This window comes from Pristis pectinata, chromosome 13, assembly GCF_009764475.1.
Source record: "Pristis pectinata isolate sPriPec2 chromosome 13, sPriPec2.1.pri, whole genome shotgun sequence".
Classification (NCBI taxonomy): domain Eukaryota; kingdom Metazoa; phylum Chordata; class Chondrichthyes; order Rhinopristiformes; family Pristidae; genus Pristis; species Pristis pectinata.
This window is the reverse complement of record NC_067417.1, coordinates 38,853,716-38,874,468: the sequence shown is the minus strand read 5'-3', so window position 1 is coordinate 38,874,468 and position 20,753 is coordinate 38,853,716. Positions and strand designations below refer to the sequence as shown.

The 20,753-nt window shown below is 40.2% G+C and overlaps 1 protein-coding gene across 3 annotated transcripts in view; it reads left to right on the top strand.

The window, feature by feature from the left end:
- Positions 1-19,868, top strand: part of hsd11b2 (hydroxysteroid (11-beta) dehydrogenase 2) — a 39,415-nt gene extending 19,547 nt beyond the window's left edge. The window contains exons 1-5 of one of the 3 annotated variants that reach the window (XM_052028002.1): positions 938-1,051; positions 1,527-1,739; positions 2,564-2,749; positions 3,436-3,573; positions 17,728-19,850. In XM_052028002.1, the coding sequence (XP_051883962.1) occupies positions 1,553-1,739; positions 2,564-2,749; positions 3,436-3,573; positions 17,728-18,065 (849 nt within the window). In that variant the 5' untranslated portion in view covers positions 938-1,051; positions 1,527-1,552 and the 3' untranslated portion in view covers positions 18,066-19,850. Of the gene's footprint in view, positions 1-937; positions 1,052-1,526; positions 1,740-2,563; positions 2,750-3,435; positions 3,574-17,727 lie in introns of those variants that run through there. The other 2 variants (XM_052028001.1, XM_052028004.1) reach the window with 2 other exon arrangements.
- The last annotated feature ends 885 nt before the right edge of the window (positions 19,869-20,753 follow it).

Here is a 20,753-nt window from a genome sequence, read left to right as displayed (position 1 = left end):
AGCTTGTTAACAAGCAGTTTGCAGGCTTCCCAGTATTTTTAACAAGAACTGAGCTGAGATGCAAAACAGCAGAGAATTCAGCATTGGTAGAAGTCAGCACTGCACAGAATAAATCCTGTCTGCACTCTGACTACACCACCCCTGTTATATGGCACCACATATATATTGCACGGGAAAGGCTCAGAACAGATTTGGCAACTACCATGTGCAAACATCATTAGTGAAATGTGTAACCCTGTGGAAATTGGGTCGTAGGGCATTTTTGGAGCAGATGGGAAGTTAACAGGACAAAGTTTAGAGGGCAAAAGCTAGCTGGTTCTGTATGTGATTCCACTGGGTGCAGTAACTTCTGCTTCCCTAATCTCCTTCAAGCAGGGAGGTGGAACGTGTGCATTTTAATTACATTCAAAATTATCTTACTATTGCTTGGGCTAAAGGTTCAATGGAGCCCATTGTTATTTTTTTTTCCAGTGCTCTGTAGTTGAAAACCAATTTAATTTGCGCTTACAAATTTGACTTGTTGTATATCACACCAGTCAGGACATTTGATTGGACGCAGCTGGTGTGAGTCATCCCCATGACCCCAGTGGTATTTCCACATCCAGGATGATGCAATGACATTATTTGTGCAGCGCTCCTTTTGGACCATGTTGTCCTGGAGGTGCCCAGGAGCACAGTATTAATCTTTGGGAGTTAACCTGGGAAGACCATCAAAAAAAAATCTGACTAAATGATCGCCTGTCTCCCATCCTCACTGATCAGTGACCTCCACCTCCCTTGATATTTTCTCATTCCACTCACTCGTGCTCAGTAGTGGTGTCGTCTTTCCTTGGCCCTTTAACCTCCTGGTCAATAAATTCTCTGCTTGGCCACCCACGCGTTGTATTCCAATGTTACTTGCCGCTTCTTTCCATTTATACCCCGCCTTCCAACCAAAGGCAAACATTCAGTAAAATGTGTAGACGTGATGCGTTGTGACAGCAAGCTGGAGTTGTTCCACTTCCGTGCCATTCCAGTTCACCCTTATGTACTGCGATTTCTAGGTACTGTGGTGAGTCCAAGGCACCTACTGTGCAAATGTATTAAGCATCTTGATTGGCAGAGTAAAATATGTTTAACTGTTTGTGTAGCTACAACTCACTATAACAGAGCTGAATGTTTGATCAGTTTAAATACACCGCCTTTCACTCTGGTAGCACAGTAGTTATGACAACTGCTGTTAATTCTGCTAGGCTCCTGTATTGTCTCACTTTGCTTCATAGGAAAAGCATTTTAAAATGATCAGTGTTAAAATCATTACAATTTGTAACATCACTATTCTTAGACATAACAAATATACAAAATTAGAGAAGGGACTTTGAATATTTTCATTAAACAGCAACTTGGAAATATGTCCCCCGAACTAAAAAGCTCGGGTATAATCGGGCAAAAATGACCGATAAGCCAGAGGACAAATGCTAGAAGTCTCAGTTGCTCATTGTTACAATGCAAACAGCTTGCTGACTACTCTTAATATAACTCTTTAGGATGTGATTCAGGCTTTGGAAAGACCATGGCTCAACACTTTGACTCACTGGGCCTTCAAGTTTTTGCTACAGTGCTGAATAAGGATGGGCCAGGAGCAAAGGAACTGCTACAGGGTTGTTCAGAACAACTTACCCTAATTCAGATGGATATCACTAAACCCGAAGATATTGACAAAGCCTTGCAAATCACAAAGGACAAGCTTGGTGAAAAAGGTGAGAGTTCATTAATTAGTCCAAATATTCTGCTATTTGCTCTCATTTTTTCATAACAGTTGTGTTCAATCAAGGTTTGATTTGAGAGAATAAAGCAGGCCAAATTTTTGCATTGGAATAAATGTATATCAGACGCCAACAACCATCAAACACAGTTATGCAGTTAAATGCACTAATCAGGAATGTGATGTCCTAGATACCTCAAAAGAGCACAATAGTGACATCTCACTATGTGAAGCATCTTTCAAATACTGTGACATGACAGTACTGTGTTTGCTGCTCGCCAGAGAAAATTGAGATTTGTATGTTCTGGTGTAGCTATGTTTTTAAATGGTGTGTTAAGTCTTGATAACAAACAACCTCTCTGGCACAGAAAGCTAACAGTTCAATTTATAGAATCTGCTACTTTCAGATTTGCATCCCTACAATGCCCCAAATAGCTTATGTGTGCAGAAACTCTACGCTGTGTTTAGGATCAGCAGAAGGACACCAGAGATGGCACAGTAATAATGGGAAATGTGATGCAAGTATTATGTGCAACTACTCAGTGGTGTGTGCCTACCTTTGGTACATTATTAGTGATGCATTTTAACAGTCGGAAATTTGCTGAGTTTATCACAGCAGATTCATTTCTTTGGTGCAGTTTTTTGCAATGCTAATGACAATCTCAGGAAATTGTCTTTGCACAGCCTGTGATTTTTGATGTTATCTCCAAACCAGTTTCAAAGAGGATGTTCAAGTGGTTGTTATAGTTTCTGACTCGGCAAATAAACTCCTACAGAGGCCTCACTAAAGGGATGTGTACTGGTTTTTTTTCCCATCAGGTTTATGGGGTTTGGTCAACAATGCTGGAAAGTGCTTCAATGTCAGTGATGCTGAACTCTCAGCTATGTCCAGTTACAGAGGCTGTATGGAAATCAACTTCTTTGGTGCAGTAGCAATCACAAAGGGCTTCCTTCCATTGCTACGCAAAACAAGAGGAAGAATTGTGAATGTTTCCAGTCCAGCGGGTAAGTTGGAAGGAGAACAAGAACAAAACCTGTAAGCAAAATAATTGATTCTGGGAGATGGTCAATGAGGCATGTATGTAGAATACTTGTTGGGCAAAATGGGCTGTGTTTTCTGTTTATCCCCTACTTCTGCCTACAAGTAGTGTCTGATTGTCCCCTGGGTCCTGGCTGCATTCCAGAAAAGAGAACCAGGTGGCACTTCCTGGGAATCTCTCAAACTCTCCCACGTGTGGTGTCTCTGGGCAGAAATGGGGAGGTGAATCATTTGAGCTGCTTTGCTGTATCACTTGAACTTTTTCAAAGTGGAGTCTCTGCTAAGTTACAGCAATGCTGCTGGAAAGATTCTGAGGAAGCTTGCTGACCCTGTAACTGGTAATCCATGGGCCAGTGTGCCAATCTAACGATGTTGTTTTGTACATCCCTAAAATGTTGGCTTTCAACCAGTCATGGCCACGATACAGCTTCCCGTGCGGTATTTCATGATACAACCCAGGCAGCTACTTTTATAAAAATAAAGAAGTCTATGCTGTCCTAGACTAGATGAAAGTGAGATACTAAAATTGTCCTAAGTTTTCGATACCACAATCCATCGATACGGTTTCAACCAAAAATATGCAGTGTGTTGCAATCCATTCTTTGCAATTATTAATAAAGATTTAATCTTTATGCTGTGCTCGTACCTCCAGGAGAGTTACCGTTATCGTGTTTGTCGGCTTATGCGGCTTCAAAAGCTGCACTCACCTTATTCACAAATATCTTGCGTCTGGAGTTGAGCAGTTGGGGAGTGAAAGTCTGCACCATATTTCCTGGATTATATAACACGGGTAGGTATTACTTGGTACAAATGGTGTCAAATGGCGTAAGGTAGTATAGATCATACTTTTGTTCTTTGCATTCTTTGACTGCGCACCTATCAAATGCTGCTCTAGGTCCATTAATGATCTAAAAGACCAAGCTGTGTTTTTTTTTATAAGTAGAAAGAACATGTCCAAAGGAATATTGAGGGCATTGTTAAATAGGGATAAATGAGAAAGTGTTATTGCTAAAGTTACCACAAGGTTGCAAAGAAACAGAAGCTCGGGGTCTTATTTAGTTGGTTGAAGTTTGATGTGGAGATTATGGAAGGAGTATTTGAGGAACATTTTCCCGCCCTCGGCACTGTAGAATTAATGTCCTCTGCACCAAGATCCCTGGCAGCTGCCACCCAGCCCTTATATTGATGGGCAGGAGGATCGATGACCAGAGGCAAAATAAAAGAATGTGAAATGCAGCAGGAAGAGAGTGAGGAGACGTATTTTAAATCAGCAAGTTGTGGTCTGGAATATGCAGCTGTAACTTTTAAATGGGATTTGGTTAATTCCTCAAAGCAAAATTTGCAGAGCTGTGGATGTGGAGGAGGGGCATGGCAATGCCTGCTCAAGGAGTACAAAAGGGTGAGAGGACTCCTTGGTGCTTCTAGGATTTAATGAACGATCCTGCCAACTAACTTCATCTGAGGAAGTAAAACAAAACCCAGAGCAGCTCATGGTCAGTTTGGCCAGGGGTAAGCTCTGAAGAAAATCCTCCGATTTTCCTCAGCAGTCCAGTGAGTTCTAAAACATTACAGCTGTCATTTGATTCATTGTAATCAACTCCCTAACAGCACCAGTGACCCCTACCCACAGACCGCCCACCCACTATAACCGGAGTCTTCTGTTTCCTCAGGCACTGGTCAAGTCTCCTTTCCTAGAATCGTAGTGACTCTATTTCAGTTTGTTCTGAGACGATGACTAATTTTTGAAATGTTGTTAAGTCCGACTAGTTAGTTTGACAGGGCATGGCTAAAGTGCAATGCAAAGGGGGGGCTTTTTGGCAAGAATGGGCAGTTAATGTTTTGCATATCGCCGTAGTCCAAGATTTGCATTCAGCAACCCTTCCAAACCTCGATCGTAAGTACCTGCACTGAAATTAAAGCCTGCGAGAGTAATTTGTCCTGTGGCAATGATCAAACCAGTAAACAGTAGGTAAGACACAGATGTGCTTCTATTACTTGCCTGCTGGGTGTACTATGCAGCATTAATTGAATTCCAGGACCATTAAGACCCAAACAGTAAGCATTGTGCAGGTAAGAACATTTCCAGTTGTCCTCTCAACAAACCCGGTGAATTGATTGGACAACTTCTGTTTACAATTTGGCTTTGATAACACAATGCACTTCTGTGTAGTAACAATACATTTACTCCACCTCTTCTGCCGGTTTCTTACCTCTTCTGAGTTTCATGTATTTTGTTTAAGAACTGCTATAGTAGAATGCTATAAATTTTTAGTATACAAAGTCTCTAGCCACAATTCATCTTCACAAGGATGTCAAAACTGTGAAACTCCTTTAGCTTCCCCAGTACATCCTAATTTACCAACTTAATTTTTATTTGCTCTTTGCAATTGTTTCTCCTTTATGATCCCTAACCTTTTTCCTTCAAGTTAACAGGAAGTTGGGCAGTCGGCTCAGTGAGTGAGAGCTTTCTGGGTGAACAACTGGAGCTTTCATGACTGAAATCAGTGCAAGGAATGAGGGACTGAATCCGGTAAAAGGAGTTGGGCTGAGGCAGCATGTGTCCCTGGGTCCAAGATCTGATCCCTAATCTGCAGTCCAGAAGTTAATCTCCGTTTGGGAACAAAACTGAGTACCACAGCTGGCATCAGTGTCCTCAAAAGTTTGATGCTGCCACAGTCTCAGTAACCTCTGTTGTAATGTCGCTGTATGGACCTTGAGTGTGGATGGCACTGGGTTTGATTGTGATGCTGCTGACCATAGACTTTCCTCTTAAAGCACTCAACGTTTGCACAAGACAGAACAGCTGATCAGCACATCAGTTAGCAGTTATTGCAGGGGAGAGAGACAAGGTAGAGTCATGGAGAGAGAGAGAGAGAGCATTACAGCACAGTACAGGCCCTTCGGCCCACAATGTTGTGCCGACATTTTATTCCTGCTCTCGGATCTATCTAACCCTTCCCTCCCACAAAAAAAAATAGGGGGCTATCATTCATGTGTCTAGCTAAGAGTCTCTTAAACTTCCCTAATGTATCTGCCCCCACAACCTCTGTCGGCTGTGCATTCCATGCACCCACCACTCTCTTGTGGGGGGGACTTACCCCTGATACCCCCCCCCCCTATACCTTCCTCCAGTCATCTTAAAATTATGTCCCCTCTGGGTCACACTGGGGAAAATGTCTCTGACTGTCCACTTGATCTATGCCTCCTATCATCTTGTGCACCTCTATCAGGTTATTAAGTCACCTCTCATCCTCCTTCTCTCCAAAGAGAAAATCCCTCGCTCGCTCAACCTATCTTCATAAGACATGTTCTCCAATCCAGGCAGCATCCTGGTAAATCTCCTCTGCACCTTCTCTAAAGCTTCCACCTCCTTTCTATAATGAAGTGACCAGAACTTGGAGTATTGTGTTCAGTTCTGGTCAGACCACACTTGGAGATACAGCATGGAAACGGGTGTTCAGCCAACCATCAACCACCCATTTATGCTACTCCTACATTAATCTTATTTCTTACAATCCTGAATAATTTGCTAGTGTCATATCCAGAAACCTGGGTGTGCCATTCTCTTGCAATCCTTCAATACTTCTGCTCATAAATGTAACATCATTTACAATGTGGTGGATTTATGAAATGCACTAATTTATTATTGTGCAAAGCCAAGGTATTCAGACCTGTCTTGGGAAAAGAATTTTCTTTAAACTGGGCTGGAGAAACATCCACTATAAATAGTCTACACAGGCTCACCAGTCCAATTGATACAGCAGTAAAACATTTCAGAAGTGAGTTAAGCCAAAACCTTTCCACATCATAAAATCCATCAATACTGCTCTGGGATCCTGATATCACTGACTTTTCCTCTGCCACCCCAAGGAGGTTAGCCTCGGGGCTTTAAGCAGAATGGCCTTTTAATCCCCTTTTATGGACTGATGAATGTTTAGAGGACCAGGTACTGTCTTGCCTCACCACACAGCAGGGACATGGGAATTTCTGGACAAATGTACAATTATTCATTTGAGTAATTTGACTGCATTGTACTGTTGAGCTTAAAGAACACCTATTGTAAGCAAACTTATTGGATCTGTCCAAACATATGATGCCTATGGGCAAATTCTACTTGTTTGCTGTATTCATTTGGATCTTTAATGTCTGATCCCATTTTAAAATGTGCTTCTTACTAAGCTTAGTAAATGAATTATGTACAATATACTACAAAATCCTGTCCATGCATAAAATAGCTAAGTATGTTCAGCTATTAAATCAATTTTAAGTCACGCTGAAGATTCTGACTGATTGCAAAGTCAATAAGTTACTGCTCTGGTGAGTTCCAGTCAGTCTTTCACCAAGGCAGAAGACCAGTCACTGTAAATCATTAAGTGTAAGCTTTTTTAAACTGCATGGAATTTGGGATTTTTATCACAACTTTGGGATTGTTGTTTGGCATCTGACCACTTATTTTCACATGGCTGTTTTCATAATGCAGTCATGTTAGCAGCAGGAGGTGCTGACTGAGAGCTCTCTTCAGAGTAATTCAGGTCTGCCCCTTGTCTGATGAGAAGGAACTGTTGAGGCACAGAACACTGCTTTGCTTTAGATGAATTAAGTCTACAAAGTGAACCTCAATGTGCTATTTAACTTTTTGTAGAATATGAAAACAACTTAAGAGGTAGTTTATTAACTGCACACTATCAGCAGGAGTCTTCTCTATAGAGGTTGCATTACAGATGCACCCAGTGGGTTCAAGGATCTTGATGCACCAATAGAGCTGGTGACTTGTCAGAAAATTTCATTTGATTTACGGTGAATAGAAAATCCCCAGGTTCTGCTTGGGCCTTTTGGCAAAGGTCCAGTGTGTGTGTTAGTCAGGGCTTCTGAATTCCATGCTCTACAAACAGAATGACTTGTAGTTAATCATTTATAGTAACCAATTGGCAGCCTATTGCATTGGTCAAAGACTGAGTGGAACTTGGTTGAACAGAAACTTACCGGTCTTGCAATCACTTTTAGAACTCCTGTGCTAAAGTCTCTGCAAATTATTGTTGGCACTTTTGTTTTACACATCAGTTCACCATGTGATCTATGGTAACTCTGTCGTGTAATAACAATGCTAAGTTTTATTTCAAGCACTTCTATTGATGGAATATAAAATGTATAATTTGCCTGTTTGCTTTCATAGTCATAGAGTTATACAGCATGGAAACGGGCCCTTCGGCCCAACTTGTCCATGCCCACCAAAGTGCCTGCCTGAGCTAGTCCCTTATCCCTCTAAACCTTTCCCATCCATATACCTCTAAATGCATTTCAAACAATGTAATTTAACCTACATCTACCACCTCATCTGACAGCTCATTCCATACACCTACCACTATGTAGAAAAAGTTGCCCCTTGGATTCTCTTTAGACCTTTACCCTCTCACCTTAAACCCATGCCCTTTAGTTTTAGGCTCCCCTACCTTGAGGAAAAAGACTGACCATTCACTCTGTCTACGCCCCTCATTCTATGATGTCATCCCTCAGCCTCCTACTTTCCTGGGGGAGGGGGCGGAAGCCCCAGTCTCTCCTTATAACTTAAGCCCTCCATTCCCAGTAACATCTCTTCCCACCGATGCTGCCTGACCTGGGTGTTTCTTCTAGCATTTTCAGTTTTTATTTCAGATTTACCACATCTGCTGTATTTTGATTTTCACCCTTTACAAATCCATGTGTATTGCATGGGTCCTTTATGTTTATTCTTAATCACTTGTTCGAAAAAAAACCCAGAGTACTGATTTTAATAAAATAATGGTTTTAATTTTTGATTCATTCGTGGCATTTCTATCATTTCACTTGTAATTATTGGATTTTTGAGAAGTATATATACTTGGCTTTTTTTCATAATTCTTACCCAAGTCATTGATTACTGGTTATATCAAGATGACTAGTATTGGTTTATTATTGTCACTTGTACCGAGGTACATTGAAAAACTTGTCTTACAAACCTATCTTACAGGTCAATTCATTACACAGTGCAGTTACATTAAGTTAGTACAGAGTGCATTAATGTAGTGCAGATTTTAAAAAAACAGTACAAAGTATCACAGCTACAGAGAACGGGCAGTGCAATAAGGTGCAAGGTCACAACAAGGTAGATCATGAGATCATAGGTCATAGTCCATCTCATTGTGTAAGGGAACTGTTCAATAGTCTTATCACTGGGGTAGAAGCTGTCCTTAAGTCTGGTGGTATGTGCCCTCAGGCTCCTGTATCTTCTACCTGATGGAAGAAGAGAGAATGTCCCAGGTGGGTGGGGTCTTTGATTATGCTGGCTGCTACACCAAGACAACGAGAAGCGTAGTTAATACATATTTGAGGAGAATTGAGAGGCTGTGCTGTTTCCCTTGTGACATTGTTCAGCTGCAGGAGATCCATTATATCCCTGTGATGTTTTATCTGAAAATTCAGCCAATTTATTCAATCCAATTCCCTTTCTGCTGTTATGTCCTAATTAATTCTCTGCAGTTTCCTCTTGTCAATTTAAATTTTCACTTCTATCTTTGTGTGGCTGATGCAAAATATTTATTTGATATGTCATTCCTTTGTTCCCTGAACAGGCTTTCCCTCTGTTCTCTATTCTATCCTGACCTGAGGTCTGTGACCAGTGGTGTTCTGCAAGGATCAGTGCTGAGACTTTTGTGTTTGTGATGTATACAAATGATTTGGACAATAATGTAGGTGGGTTGATTAGCAAGTTTGTGGATGACACAAAAAAAATATGATGGGAGGAAGGTTGTCAAAGGATTCAGCAGGATTTAGACCAGTCAGAAATGTGGGCAGAGAAATAGCAGCTGGAATTTAATCCAGACAAGTGTGAGGTGTAGCACTTTGGGAGGTCAAATGTAAGAGGAAAGTATACAGTAAATGGCAGGATTCTTGGGAGCAATGATGTACAGAGGGATCTTGGGATGCAAATCCATAGCTCCCTGAAAGTGGCAACAGAGTTGGATTGGGTTGTAAAGAGGGTGTACGCCATACTTGTCTTCATCATCATGGTGTTGAGTATGAAAGTTGGGAAGTCATGTTGCAGCTGTATAAAGCTTTGGTCAGGCCACAATTGGAGTATTGTGTGCATTCTGATTGCTGCATTACAGGAAGGATGTGGAGGCTTTGGAGAGGGTGCAGAAGAAATTATTGCCTGGATTAGGGAGTATTAGATTTAAGGAGAGGTTGGACAAACTTGGATTGTTTTCTCTGGAGTGTCAGAGGCTGTGGGGCGACCTGATTGAAGTATACTGTCTGGATGGAACGATGTGTCTGGATGGCACGCAAACAAAAGTGTTACGGACTCAGTGAAAGTCCCTTTAAGATAGAGAGTGTGTGTGTTTGTGTGTGTGGGGCGTGCTTACGTCAATAGAAGATAAAGGACGTAATGACGTTGTTGAAGAAGTAAGAAGAAGAAGAGAGAGAGAGAAGGGAGAGAGACACCAGCCTGCTTGTTTTCTCTATCGATGGATGAGAAACAATAACTGTGTTTACCACTGAAATCCATGTATGGAAAAGTTGGAAGTAATCCGGTGGAGTTCACTTTGTTGCTGACCTGTAGAAGGAAACAGGTATTTGTGTGTGGACGACCACGGTTCGGATGCTTTTCGGGGTGAGGAAGTCACTACCGAGTAAACACTGAAGTGTCGTTTGGGTTCCATCGTGGAACATTTGGATTTCGTATGTACTCTCTCTATGTTTTTCTACATCTACATCTTATCTTCAGACAACGGTGGTTGTTGAAGAAGCCCTTGCTCATATTTCACCTTATGGCTTGCGGAACTGAACTTTAAGAACCATTCCGGAACTGGGAGTTTTGGACTTTGTCACACACACACACGAAGAGTTTAGTTTTGGGGTTAACGTTCGAGGTTTAACATTCTTGAATTCTAACATACTAACATTTTTTTTAACTTTTATTTTACGTATTACCATAAGTAGTGATTAATAAAATAGTTTTTAACACTGAATCATGCTCAGTGTGTTTCTTTTGTTGCTGGTTTGTGACAAAATTGGGGGCTCGTCTGGGATAGTTCCCAAGGTTAACGAGTGTCATCTGGGATCGTTCCCCAGATTGACGAGATTTGTTCGAGATTCAATCCAAAGATTTTGAGGGAGGTCTGATAAATTCTTTTTAATTGGCTTGTGTGTGTGGAAACCAGCAGCAATGGATATTAAGGCATTTTTGGAGTCACCAACCAAAAGGGATTGGAGGTGGCGAAAAAGGATGATTGATAAAGATTGCTACAAGGCTAAACCTTACAGAAGTAAAGCAGTCTATGAGGAAGTCAGATATTCAGAGACTGATAGCTGGCCATTATGTGGAAAAGAAGGTGTTTGAGGAGGAAGTGTTAAAACAGTTTCCTGGAAGTGAAATAGCAATTTCTGAGGCACAGGTGCAGCTGGCAAAGATAGAGGCTGAACGAGAACAAACCCAGTTAAAGATAGAGGCTGAACGAGAACAAAAGAAATTAGAGGCTGAACAAAAGATAACTCAGATGAAGATAGAAGCTGATCTAGCAATGAAGCAGATGGAGCTGGATAACGAGGAGAAAAAGAGGCAGCATGAGTTACAAATGAAGCGTAGGAGTTCGGAATCTGATTCTGATGATGGTTTTTCAGCCAGCAGGGAGGTTCGATTAGTCCCTCCGTTTGAAGAAGATCAGGTTGATCAGTATTTCCAACATTTTGAAAAGGTTGCTGTGAGTTCAAAGTGGCCAAGGAAAGGATGGGCTCTTATGGTACAGAGTGTGATTAAAGGTAAAGCTCAAAAAGCTTATTCTGCTTTGTCTGTTGAGGATGCAGCTGATTATACCAAGGTAAAACAAGCTATATTGAAGGCCTATGAATTGGTCCCTGAGGCTTATAGACAAAAATTCAGAGACTTGAGGAAATCTGCAGATCAGACTTATATGGAATTTGCCAATGGAAAGAGAATATGTTTTGAACGATGGTACATGGCTAAAAATGTAGATGGGGATTATGATAAATTGACAGAATTGATACTGGTGGAAGACTTTTAAAAGATGTGTTCCAGCTGAATTAACAACATATTTAAATGAAAAGGCAGTGGAAACTTTACAAGAAACTGCTAGGTTGGCAGATGATTATGCCTTAACCCATAAATCCAAATGGGGACAACCTAAAACCTTTCAAAAGAGTTACAAAGACAATCCAGGTAAACCAGAGATTAAATTGGGAGGTAATCAAAAAGGAAAAGATGAAAAGAAGCCAGGGCTGGAGAAACCTGTTGAGCGTACTTGTTATTACTGTAGGAAACCTGGCCACGTGATATCTAATTGTGCCCTTTTGAAGAAAAAGAAGGAAGCTGGGCCCAATGCTTGCTTTCAGGCAATTAAAAATCAAAAAGGTTTAGGAGATGCTGTTAAAGATCAGTCCTTGCAAGAGGGAAAAGCGGAAAAGTTGGAGGAGGTGAGAAAAGAATTCCGTTCATATGTATCAGAGGGTTTTGTTTCACTGAATGATGAGTCACCCCAGGTGCCAGTGAAAATTCTTAGAGATACTGGGGCTAGTCAATCTCTCTTGCTGGACAGTGTTTTAAATTTTGGTGAAGAAAGTGACACTGGTGAAGTAAATCTAGTACGAGGCGTTACAGGTGAGACCATGTCTGTCCCTTTTCACAGGGTGATTTTAAAGTCAAAGTTCGTAGAAGGACCAGTCGAGATAGGGATAAGACCTAGTTTGCCAGTGGAAGGAGTTTCTTTGTTATTGGGAAATGACCTTGCAAATGGAGAAAGTGATCCTGTGGTACGGTTAACAACCAAACCAAGGATTGATGAGTCTGAGGATGATTCAGATGTTTACCCATCATGTGCGGTGACTCGAGCTAGAGCTAAAGAATTAGCCAAGACAGACAGTCCGGTGCAGTCTGATGTAGTTCCTTGTGACAGTCCTAAACAGGAAGAAAATTTGATGCCTTATCTGAGACTTTTCTGTCTTCACTGGAGATCAACATCCTTATAGTGAGCCTGAATTTAAAGATTTGTCTTTGTCGAGGAAGGATTTTATGGTGGAACAGACAAAGGACCCTGAGTTGACAGAATTGAAAGAAAAAGCACTCTCATGTGAGGAGATTGAAAAGGTGCCAACTGGATACTATGTCAAAATGGAGTGTTAATGAGGAAATGGAGACCTCCTCATGTTCCTGTTACTGAGGAATGGGAAGTTATTCATCAGGTTGTTGTTCCAAAAGTTTATAGGGATGAGATTTTAAACCTGGCCCATAGTATGCCTTTGGGTGGTCATTTTGGTGTGAATAAAACTGTAGGGAAGATCTTGAAACAATTCTATTGGCCTGGTTTGAGAAAAGATGTGGTGATGTTTTGTCGAACCTGCCACACATGTCAGATGGTAGGTAAACCAAATCAAAAAACCCCCTGTGGCTCCTTTGAAACCAATTCCTGCTTTTGGTGAACCCTTTTCGAAGGTGATTGTGGACTGTGTTGGCCCCTTACCAAAGTCTAAGACTGGAAATCAGTATTTGTTAACCATCATGTGTGCCACTTCTAGATTTCCAGAGGCAATACCCCTTAGAAATATTAAGGCCAAGACGGTGTCAAAGGCTCTTGTAAAATTTTTTACCTTGTTTGGTTTGCCAAAAGAAATCCAATCTGATCAAGGTAGTAATTTTATGTCAAAAATTTTTCAACAAATAGTCTATGAGCTGGGAGCAAAGCAGATTGTATCATCTGCATATCACCCAGAATCTCAAGGAGCTCTGGAGAGATTTCATTCTACTCTCAAAAATATGCTGAAGACTTATTGCTTTGAAAACACCAAGGATTGGGACGAAGGTATCCATTTACTTTTGTTTGCCGTTAGAGAATCGATCCAGGAGTCAATAGGATTTAGTCCGTTTGAGCTTGTGTTTGGACATCGGGTGAGAGGACCTTTGGAGTTGTTGAGAGAGCAATGGGTTAATGAGGAAGTTCACTTGAGTCTGTTGGACTATGTCCAAAAATTTAAAACTCGGTTGGAGAGAGTCTGCCAGCTAGCGAGAGAGAATCTGAAACAAGCCAGATAAGAATGAAGACATATTTTGATAGACGTGCTCGGCCTAGGACATTCGCAGTGGGGCAAAAGGTGTTGGTATTTTTCCCTAGCCAAAATAATCCCTTGCAAGCTCGCTTTTCTGGACCCTATGTTATTGAATCTCGAGTGACTGATCTAACATATATAATCAAAACACCAGATAGACGCAAGAAAACACAACTCTGTCACGTAAACATGCTAAAACCTTATTATGAGAGGGATTCAGTTGTGGCCTTGGTGGATGGTGTAAAGGTTGTTTCTAGAATGCCTGATGTTGATGTTGAGGAAGGCCAATTTAGACCAAATATTGTTCCATCGAAACTGAAAAACCAAAATATCCTGGAGAACCTTGAAACGAAGTTGGACCATTTACAAGTTTCACAAAAACAAACAGATGAGAGAATTAATTTTAAATTTAAAAATCTGTTCCCAGATGTTCCAAACAGAACATCGATAATTACCCATGATGTTGATGTTGGGGATGCAAAACCAATCAAACAACACCCATATCGAATGAATGTGGAAAAAAGTAAACTTGTTGATCAGGAAATAAAATACATGTTGGAAAATGATATTATTAGACATTCTACTCCAATTGGAGTTCGCCCTCTGTTATTGTACCTAAACCTGATGGAACTGTTAGATTTTGCACAGATTACAGGAAAGTGAATGCTGTAACAAAGTCAGATGCTTACCCTATTCCTAGGGTGGATGATTGCACTAGACAGAGTGGGAAAGGCAAAATTTCTTACAAAGATTGACCTATTAAAAGGGTACTGGTGTGTTCCATTAACAGATAGAGGAAGGGAAATTTCAGCCTTTGTAACCCCTTCTGGATTGTATGAATACAATGTTTTGCCATTTGGAATGAAAAATGCTCCGGCACATTTCAAAGAATGATTAATTCAGTGATTCATGGGTTAAAACATACAGATGCCTACATTGACGACTTAGTGACTGGAGAATGATACTTGGGAAGATCACATCTCTGCGTTAGAAAGGTTGTTTGAAAGACTTTCCAAGGCTAACCTTACAGTTAACTTGGCTAAAAGTGAATTTGGCCATGCCACTGTGACGTATCTTGGTTATGTTGTAGGTCAAGGCAAGCAAGCTCCTGTTCAGGCAAAAGTTCAAGCAATATCTGAGTTCCCTATTCCCACAGGTACGAGGACTGTTAGAAGATTTTTGGGAATGGTTGGATATTATCGAAAATTTTGTAAAAATTTTGCTGATATTGCTCTTCCCCTAACTAATCTTCAGAAGAAGGGAGTAAAGTTTGTTTGGACAGATTCTTGTCAAGAAGCATTTGAGAAGCTGAAAGCCATTTTATGCTACCATCCTGTGCTCAGAACACCTGACTTTGAAAAGCCATTTTCATTAGCAGTAGATGCCAGTGATGAAGCTGCAGGAGCTGTGTTGTTGCAGAAGGGTGACCTTGATGATATTGACCATCCTGTAGCTTACTTTTCAAAGAAATTTAATGAGCATCAAAAGAATTATTCCACCGTAGAGAAAGAATTACTGTCGCTTGTTTTAGCCTTGCAACATTTCAGTGTATATGTTTGCACCGCTCAGAAACCATTGACTGTGTATACAGATCATAACCCATTGGTGTTTCTGAACCGAGTCAAAAACAAGAACAGAAGGCTGTTAAACTGGAGTTTAATTTTGCAAGAGTTTGATCTCATGATAACTCACATTAAAGGCAAAGATAATGTGATTGCTGATTGTCTTTCCCGATGTTAAATGGGAAACATGTATCTGTATTAATCTGATAGTCTGTAGTTGTGTAGCATGATAATTATTAACATTACTAACTGTATGCGCGGTTAAAATTTTCTTGGGAAAATTTTTTTTTAGGTGGGAGGTGTTACGGACTCAGTGAAAGTCCCTTTAAGATAGAGAGTGTGTGTGTGGGGCGTGCTTACGTCAATAGAAGATAAAGGACGTAATGACGTTGTTGAAGAAGTAAGAAGAAGAAGAAGAAGAGAGAGAGAGAAGGGAGAGAGACACCAGCCTGCTTGTTTTCTCTATCGATGGATGAGAAACAATAACTGTGTTTACCACTGAAATCCATGTATGGAAAAGTTGGAAGTAATCCGGTGGAGTTCACTTTGTTGCTGACCTGTAGAAGGAAACAGGTATTTGTGTGTGGACGACCACGGTTCGGATGCTTTTCGGGGTGAGGAAGTCACTACCGAGTAAACACTGAAGTGTCGTTTGGGTTCCATCGTGGAACATTTGGATTTCGTATGTACTCTCTCTATGTTTTTCTACATCTACATCTTATCTTCAGACAACGGTGGTTGTTGAAGAAGCCCTTGCTCATGTTTCACCTTATGGCTTGCAGAACTGAACTTTAAGAACCATTCCGGAACTGGGAGTTTTGGACTTTGTCACACACACACACGAAGAGTTTAGTTTTGGGGTTAACATTCGAGGTTTAACATTTTTGAATTCTAACATACTAACATTTTTACTTTTATTTTACGTATTATCATATTTAGTGATTAATAAAATAGTTTTTAACACTGAATCATGCTCAGTGTGTTTCTTTTGTTGCTGGTTTGTGACAAAATCTCTTCACTCTCTTGGTACATGTGACAATAATCAAAAATAAAATTTGAGAGCTATAGATAGGGTAGATAGTCATTTTCCCAGGGTGGTAATGTCACATGCTAGCGGGCGTAGCTTTAAGGTGACGGGGAAAGCTGAAAAGGAAATTTCCGAGGCAAGTTTGTTTTTACACAGTAATAAGTGCCTGGGACGCTCGGCCGGGCGAGGTGGCAGAAGCAGATATCAGATACCACAGCAACGTTTAAGAGGCATTCAGACAGGCAGGGAATGGTGGAATATAGACCATGGGCAGGCAGATTGGCATCATGGATGGCACAGACACCGTGGGCTGAAGGTCCTGTTCAAGTGCTGTACTGTTTTATGTTCCAAGGACCTTCAACTGAGCTTGTTTCCACCTCCTGAATTTCATTTGGGTCCAATCTATCATCATTGGAATTTCCTGGTTATAATATCCCTGTAACACTTCTACTTGTGTTCTTGGTACTAGAGGTTTAGGGGAGGCAAATGATCTCAGTGAAGGTTTGGTGAGCTGATGCAGTAATCTTGAAAATGTGATGTACTGGAAATAAAACGTATTAGCAGCAGAAGGGGTGGATATTGAAAGCAATGGTACCAATCAGACAGGTGAAGTTTACATAAGTGCTTCACAGGACGTATCCATGTCTATTGCTGAGGTTGCAATATTTGTACTAGTCTTCAACGTTTATCAGAAGTTCTGCAAAACCATGCATTAACCAAATTTCTACTGCACTTCCAATCAAGTCAATGGAACGCAGCAACTGAAAATCTGAAGGAATTCTGGGTTAAAGTGAGATCATTCTCTCAGTACTATCACTACTTGGGCAGCAGAGCAGCAGGTCGAGCTGCTGCCTCAGATCCAGCAACATGGTTCACTCCTGACCTCTGGTACTGTCTGTTTGGAGTTTGCACCTTCTCCCTGCCAACATGTGGATTTTCTCCAGGTGCTCTGGTTTCCTCCCACGCCCCAAAAACGTGCGGGTTGGTAGGTTAATTGATTGCTGGAACTTTCCCCTCGTGAGTAGAATCTGTGGAGAACTGATGGGAAATTGTGGAGACAATAATTGGGTTAGTGTAAGTGGATGTGTGCTGATTGGCTTGGGCCAAATGGCTTGTTTCTATGGTGTGTGACAATTGTGTGTTCTGATTTATTAATAACGATAAAGGCTAGGATCCACCTTCAGTTATTTGTGCTGGCAAAAGGCAGAATCTGCTTTGTGTAATAATAAAGTTATATTTTTTTCTGTTATACTGTTCAGCTCTCATTATGTCTATCTTTCAGGTCCATCGTTTGATGCCGAATATTGGGAAAATCAAGCCCACCACCTCATAAAAAACACTTCTACGGAACTGCTGCAGGACTATGGAGAAGACTATATACTAGAAACAAAGGACCTGTTCCTGAAATACATCGCCACTGCCAAAGAGGACTTTAGCCCAGTGATTGAAAGCATCACAGATGCCATCCTCTCATCAAATCCAAAACTGAGGTATTATGCTGGAAAGGAGGTTATCATTATGTATGTCATCCTTTGTATTTTACCAACTTCATTAAGCGATTTAATTTTCAACAGGTGTTTCCTGTTTAGGAAAGTCTTACCAAAAGCTTTACAAAAATAGGCTGATGTGGGGAAAAGCCCAAAAATGAACATGTTCTTGTCAAGTAATCAGTTTTGATCATTTTCACTATATTAATTGTTCATTTGATTGGAAAGTTAAGTGTATGGACATAATTGACTGGAAATAATGAGGATGTGGGCAAATAGGATAATTTTCACCTTCATTTCTGGGTGATGGAGCAGATTGCCAAACCACAGTAGAACCTTATCCTGTCCATTGGTGTTTATATTTCATTCCAATAGATGGTACAGATGAAAATTACTAAGGATATGATGCTTGGGTATTTTGTACATAAAGTGCCAGGTGCAGCAATGTAGTTGGTTTTGCGTAACTCCATCCCCAGTCAATGATTACACAAAAATATCCAATGACCCAAATTTCAGTTGTTGTTTAGTGTTGAATATTGTTGTTTAGTTGTACTGCACCCCATGAATTACTGCATTGACAGGGTGAGGGCTGGAAAAGGGTAACTCCAATGCATTTTGGCTGAAAGCAATTGCTAAACAGCATTTATAATTATGAAGTCCAACATAAATTCTAAAAACATTTTTGTACGACATTCTATTGTTGCAATCTAAATTACTAGGAAAATCCGTAATATTTTGGCAAGTTGTTTAAATCATCAACCTATTGAAATCCTGATATGGAGTATTGACCTATGAACAAAAAGTTCTGAAATTCAGTCTACAAATGTATTTTTCTGAGTATTTTGTATAATAGCCTAATAATTGTGTCTACATTAAACAAATATCTTAGATCACCAAAAAGACTGGGATGTTCCTCTTGTTAGAAATGATCAGCAATTTTTTTTTTGCAGGAAATGCTGATCAGTGTAAGCCCAAAGAGGGCACATTCCTTTTATACTCCCCAATCAATGTACAAGACTGCATCTTACAAAAAAAATGCATCTGGTGTTGAACATAAATTACATCAAAAAAAGTCTAAATTTGGGTACCATTGTTGCTTAATGTCACCTTATTGCCAAATCTCTTTTGCTGAGGCTGATGAAACTCAAACTGCCTGCTTTGAATCTAACTGGTATAAAATTAAACCAGACATGGAATATACAACAAAAAGCTATGGCCTAAATAATGTATGGGCTGTGACTGTGGTCTTTTATTATGTATACTGGCTATACATTTATTTGTTGTGTGTATATTGAACTGTAACTTTAATACCTTTTTGTATGCCAAAGTTATGAATTGATCATGAGTCACAGTTTGGGCCCTTGTGATGGTTATCACAGTCATTAACATTTCTGAGAACTATTGATTTCACAAATTGCATTTTTATGACATCCTGGGGGTTAATGTTTCTTAATGGCTGTGATAAAGCTTGCAGGAAAAGTTGAAAGCCTTGATCTTTGACCTTTTTAAAGACTGCATTATGAGTGATGTTCAGAAATGAATTCAGCAAATAGCAGAATGACCTGTTCCACCTAATTTATTATTAATGTTACTTTCATATCTGCAAGTTACTTCAGAAATATAAGTGTACCAAGCTTAAATGTGATTCTTCATTCTTGATTAATAATAGATTTGAGGTGGAACCAAAAATGCCAATGGATTAAAGCATGAAACTGCAGAAAGTAAAGCACATAATGTGGCTTAAATTTTGTTAAGGAGTATTTCTACTTAAAGAAAAATAAGTCAAGTCACTTTATATGTAGCATGCTTGATTTTGCTTCCCAAGATGGGGAAAAAGAATACCCTTTTGAAGCTTGTACCATCATGTAGATCTATAATTCATTATCCCTTTTGTAATTGATTCCTGCATTACTTAAATAAACATATATCAGACCATAGATCTTGTAACAGCATGAACATTGCTCTTGGGACAATGCTGTACTTAGGATCGTTCATTCATTGCACTATCAGTGGGTAGAAGGAAAGTATTCTATTCCATATTTTCTGATCCTAAGAGAACTCCTTCAAAAGTGGACAGGCACATGAATTGACCTGGCTCAATTAGATCCATAAGTTTTGGATACCATTCACAGTTTTAGAATGTATAATATTTTCTTTAGTTACTCTGTATAGACTGCCAGTGCTGATAAAGAGCTGAAACTAAATCTACAGAATTGTTCAGTTTTAATATGCTGTTCAAAGATTTTAAAATTGTGCATAAATGATGGTCTCTGTCAGTAACAGGATACTACTTGCATAAGAGAATAGGACAATAGTTACGTACAGTTTCCATAAGTCAGTATTCCTGACCATGTGGCTTGTTGCGATACACTCCTAACATGGGAGCAGAGTGTTGTCCTTCTGCATGTCAGCTCGGTCTGCTCCCGTTGTCTTTCTTTTTGTTCCCCCGCATCCTTGGTTAGCGCTTAAGGAGTGGGGCAACCATTGACTGAGTCTCCAAGTACAAACAAATAACGTGAAAATGTGCCACAAAGTTGAGTGTCATTTTTTGGTTCATGAGAAGCAGTGACAAGGACATGCCAGCACAGGATAATAACCATGTCTATTTTGCAGCATCCAATTGGTGATGTTTGAATTCATTGTCTTTATCAACTTTTTCTATTAGAATCTATTTCTGTAAATTATAAAGGTCCGAGTTATAGTCCTAAAGCTATATAGCAGAAAATGGGAGATGTTCCCTTTTGTTCCACCTTCCCCTCTCCACCTTCTCTGCTTTTTAAAACCAACTTGTTTCCTCTCTTTCCCAGTTCTGATGAACTGT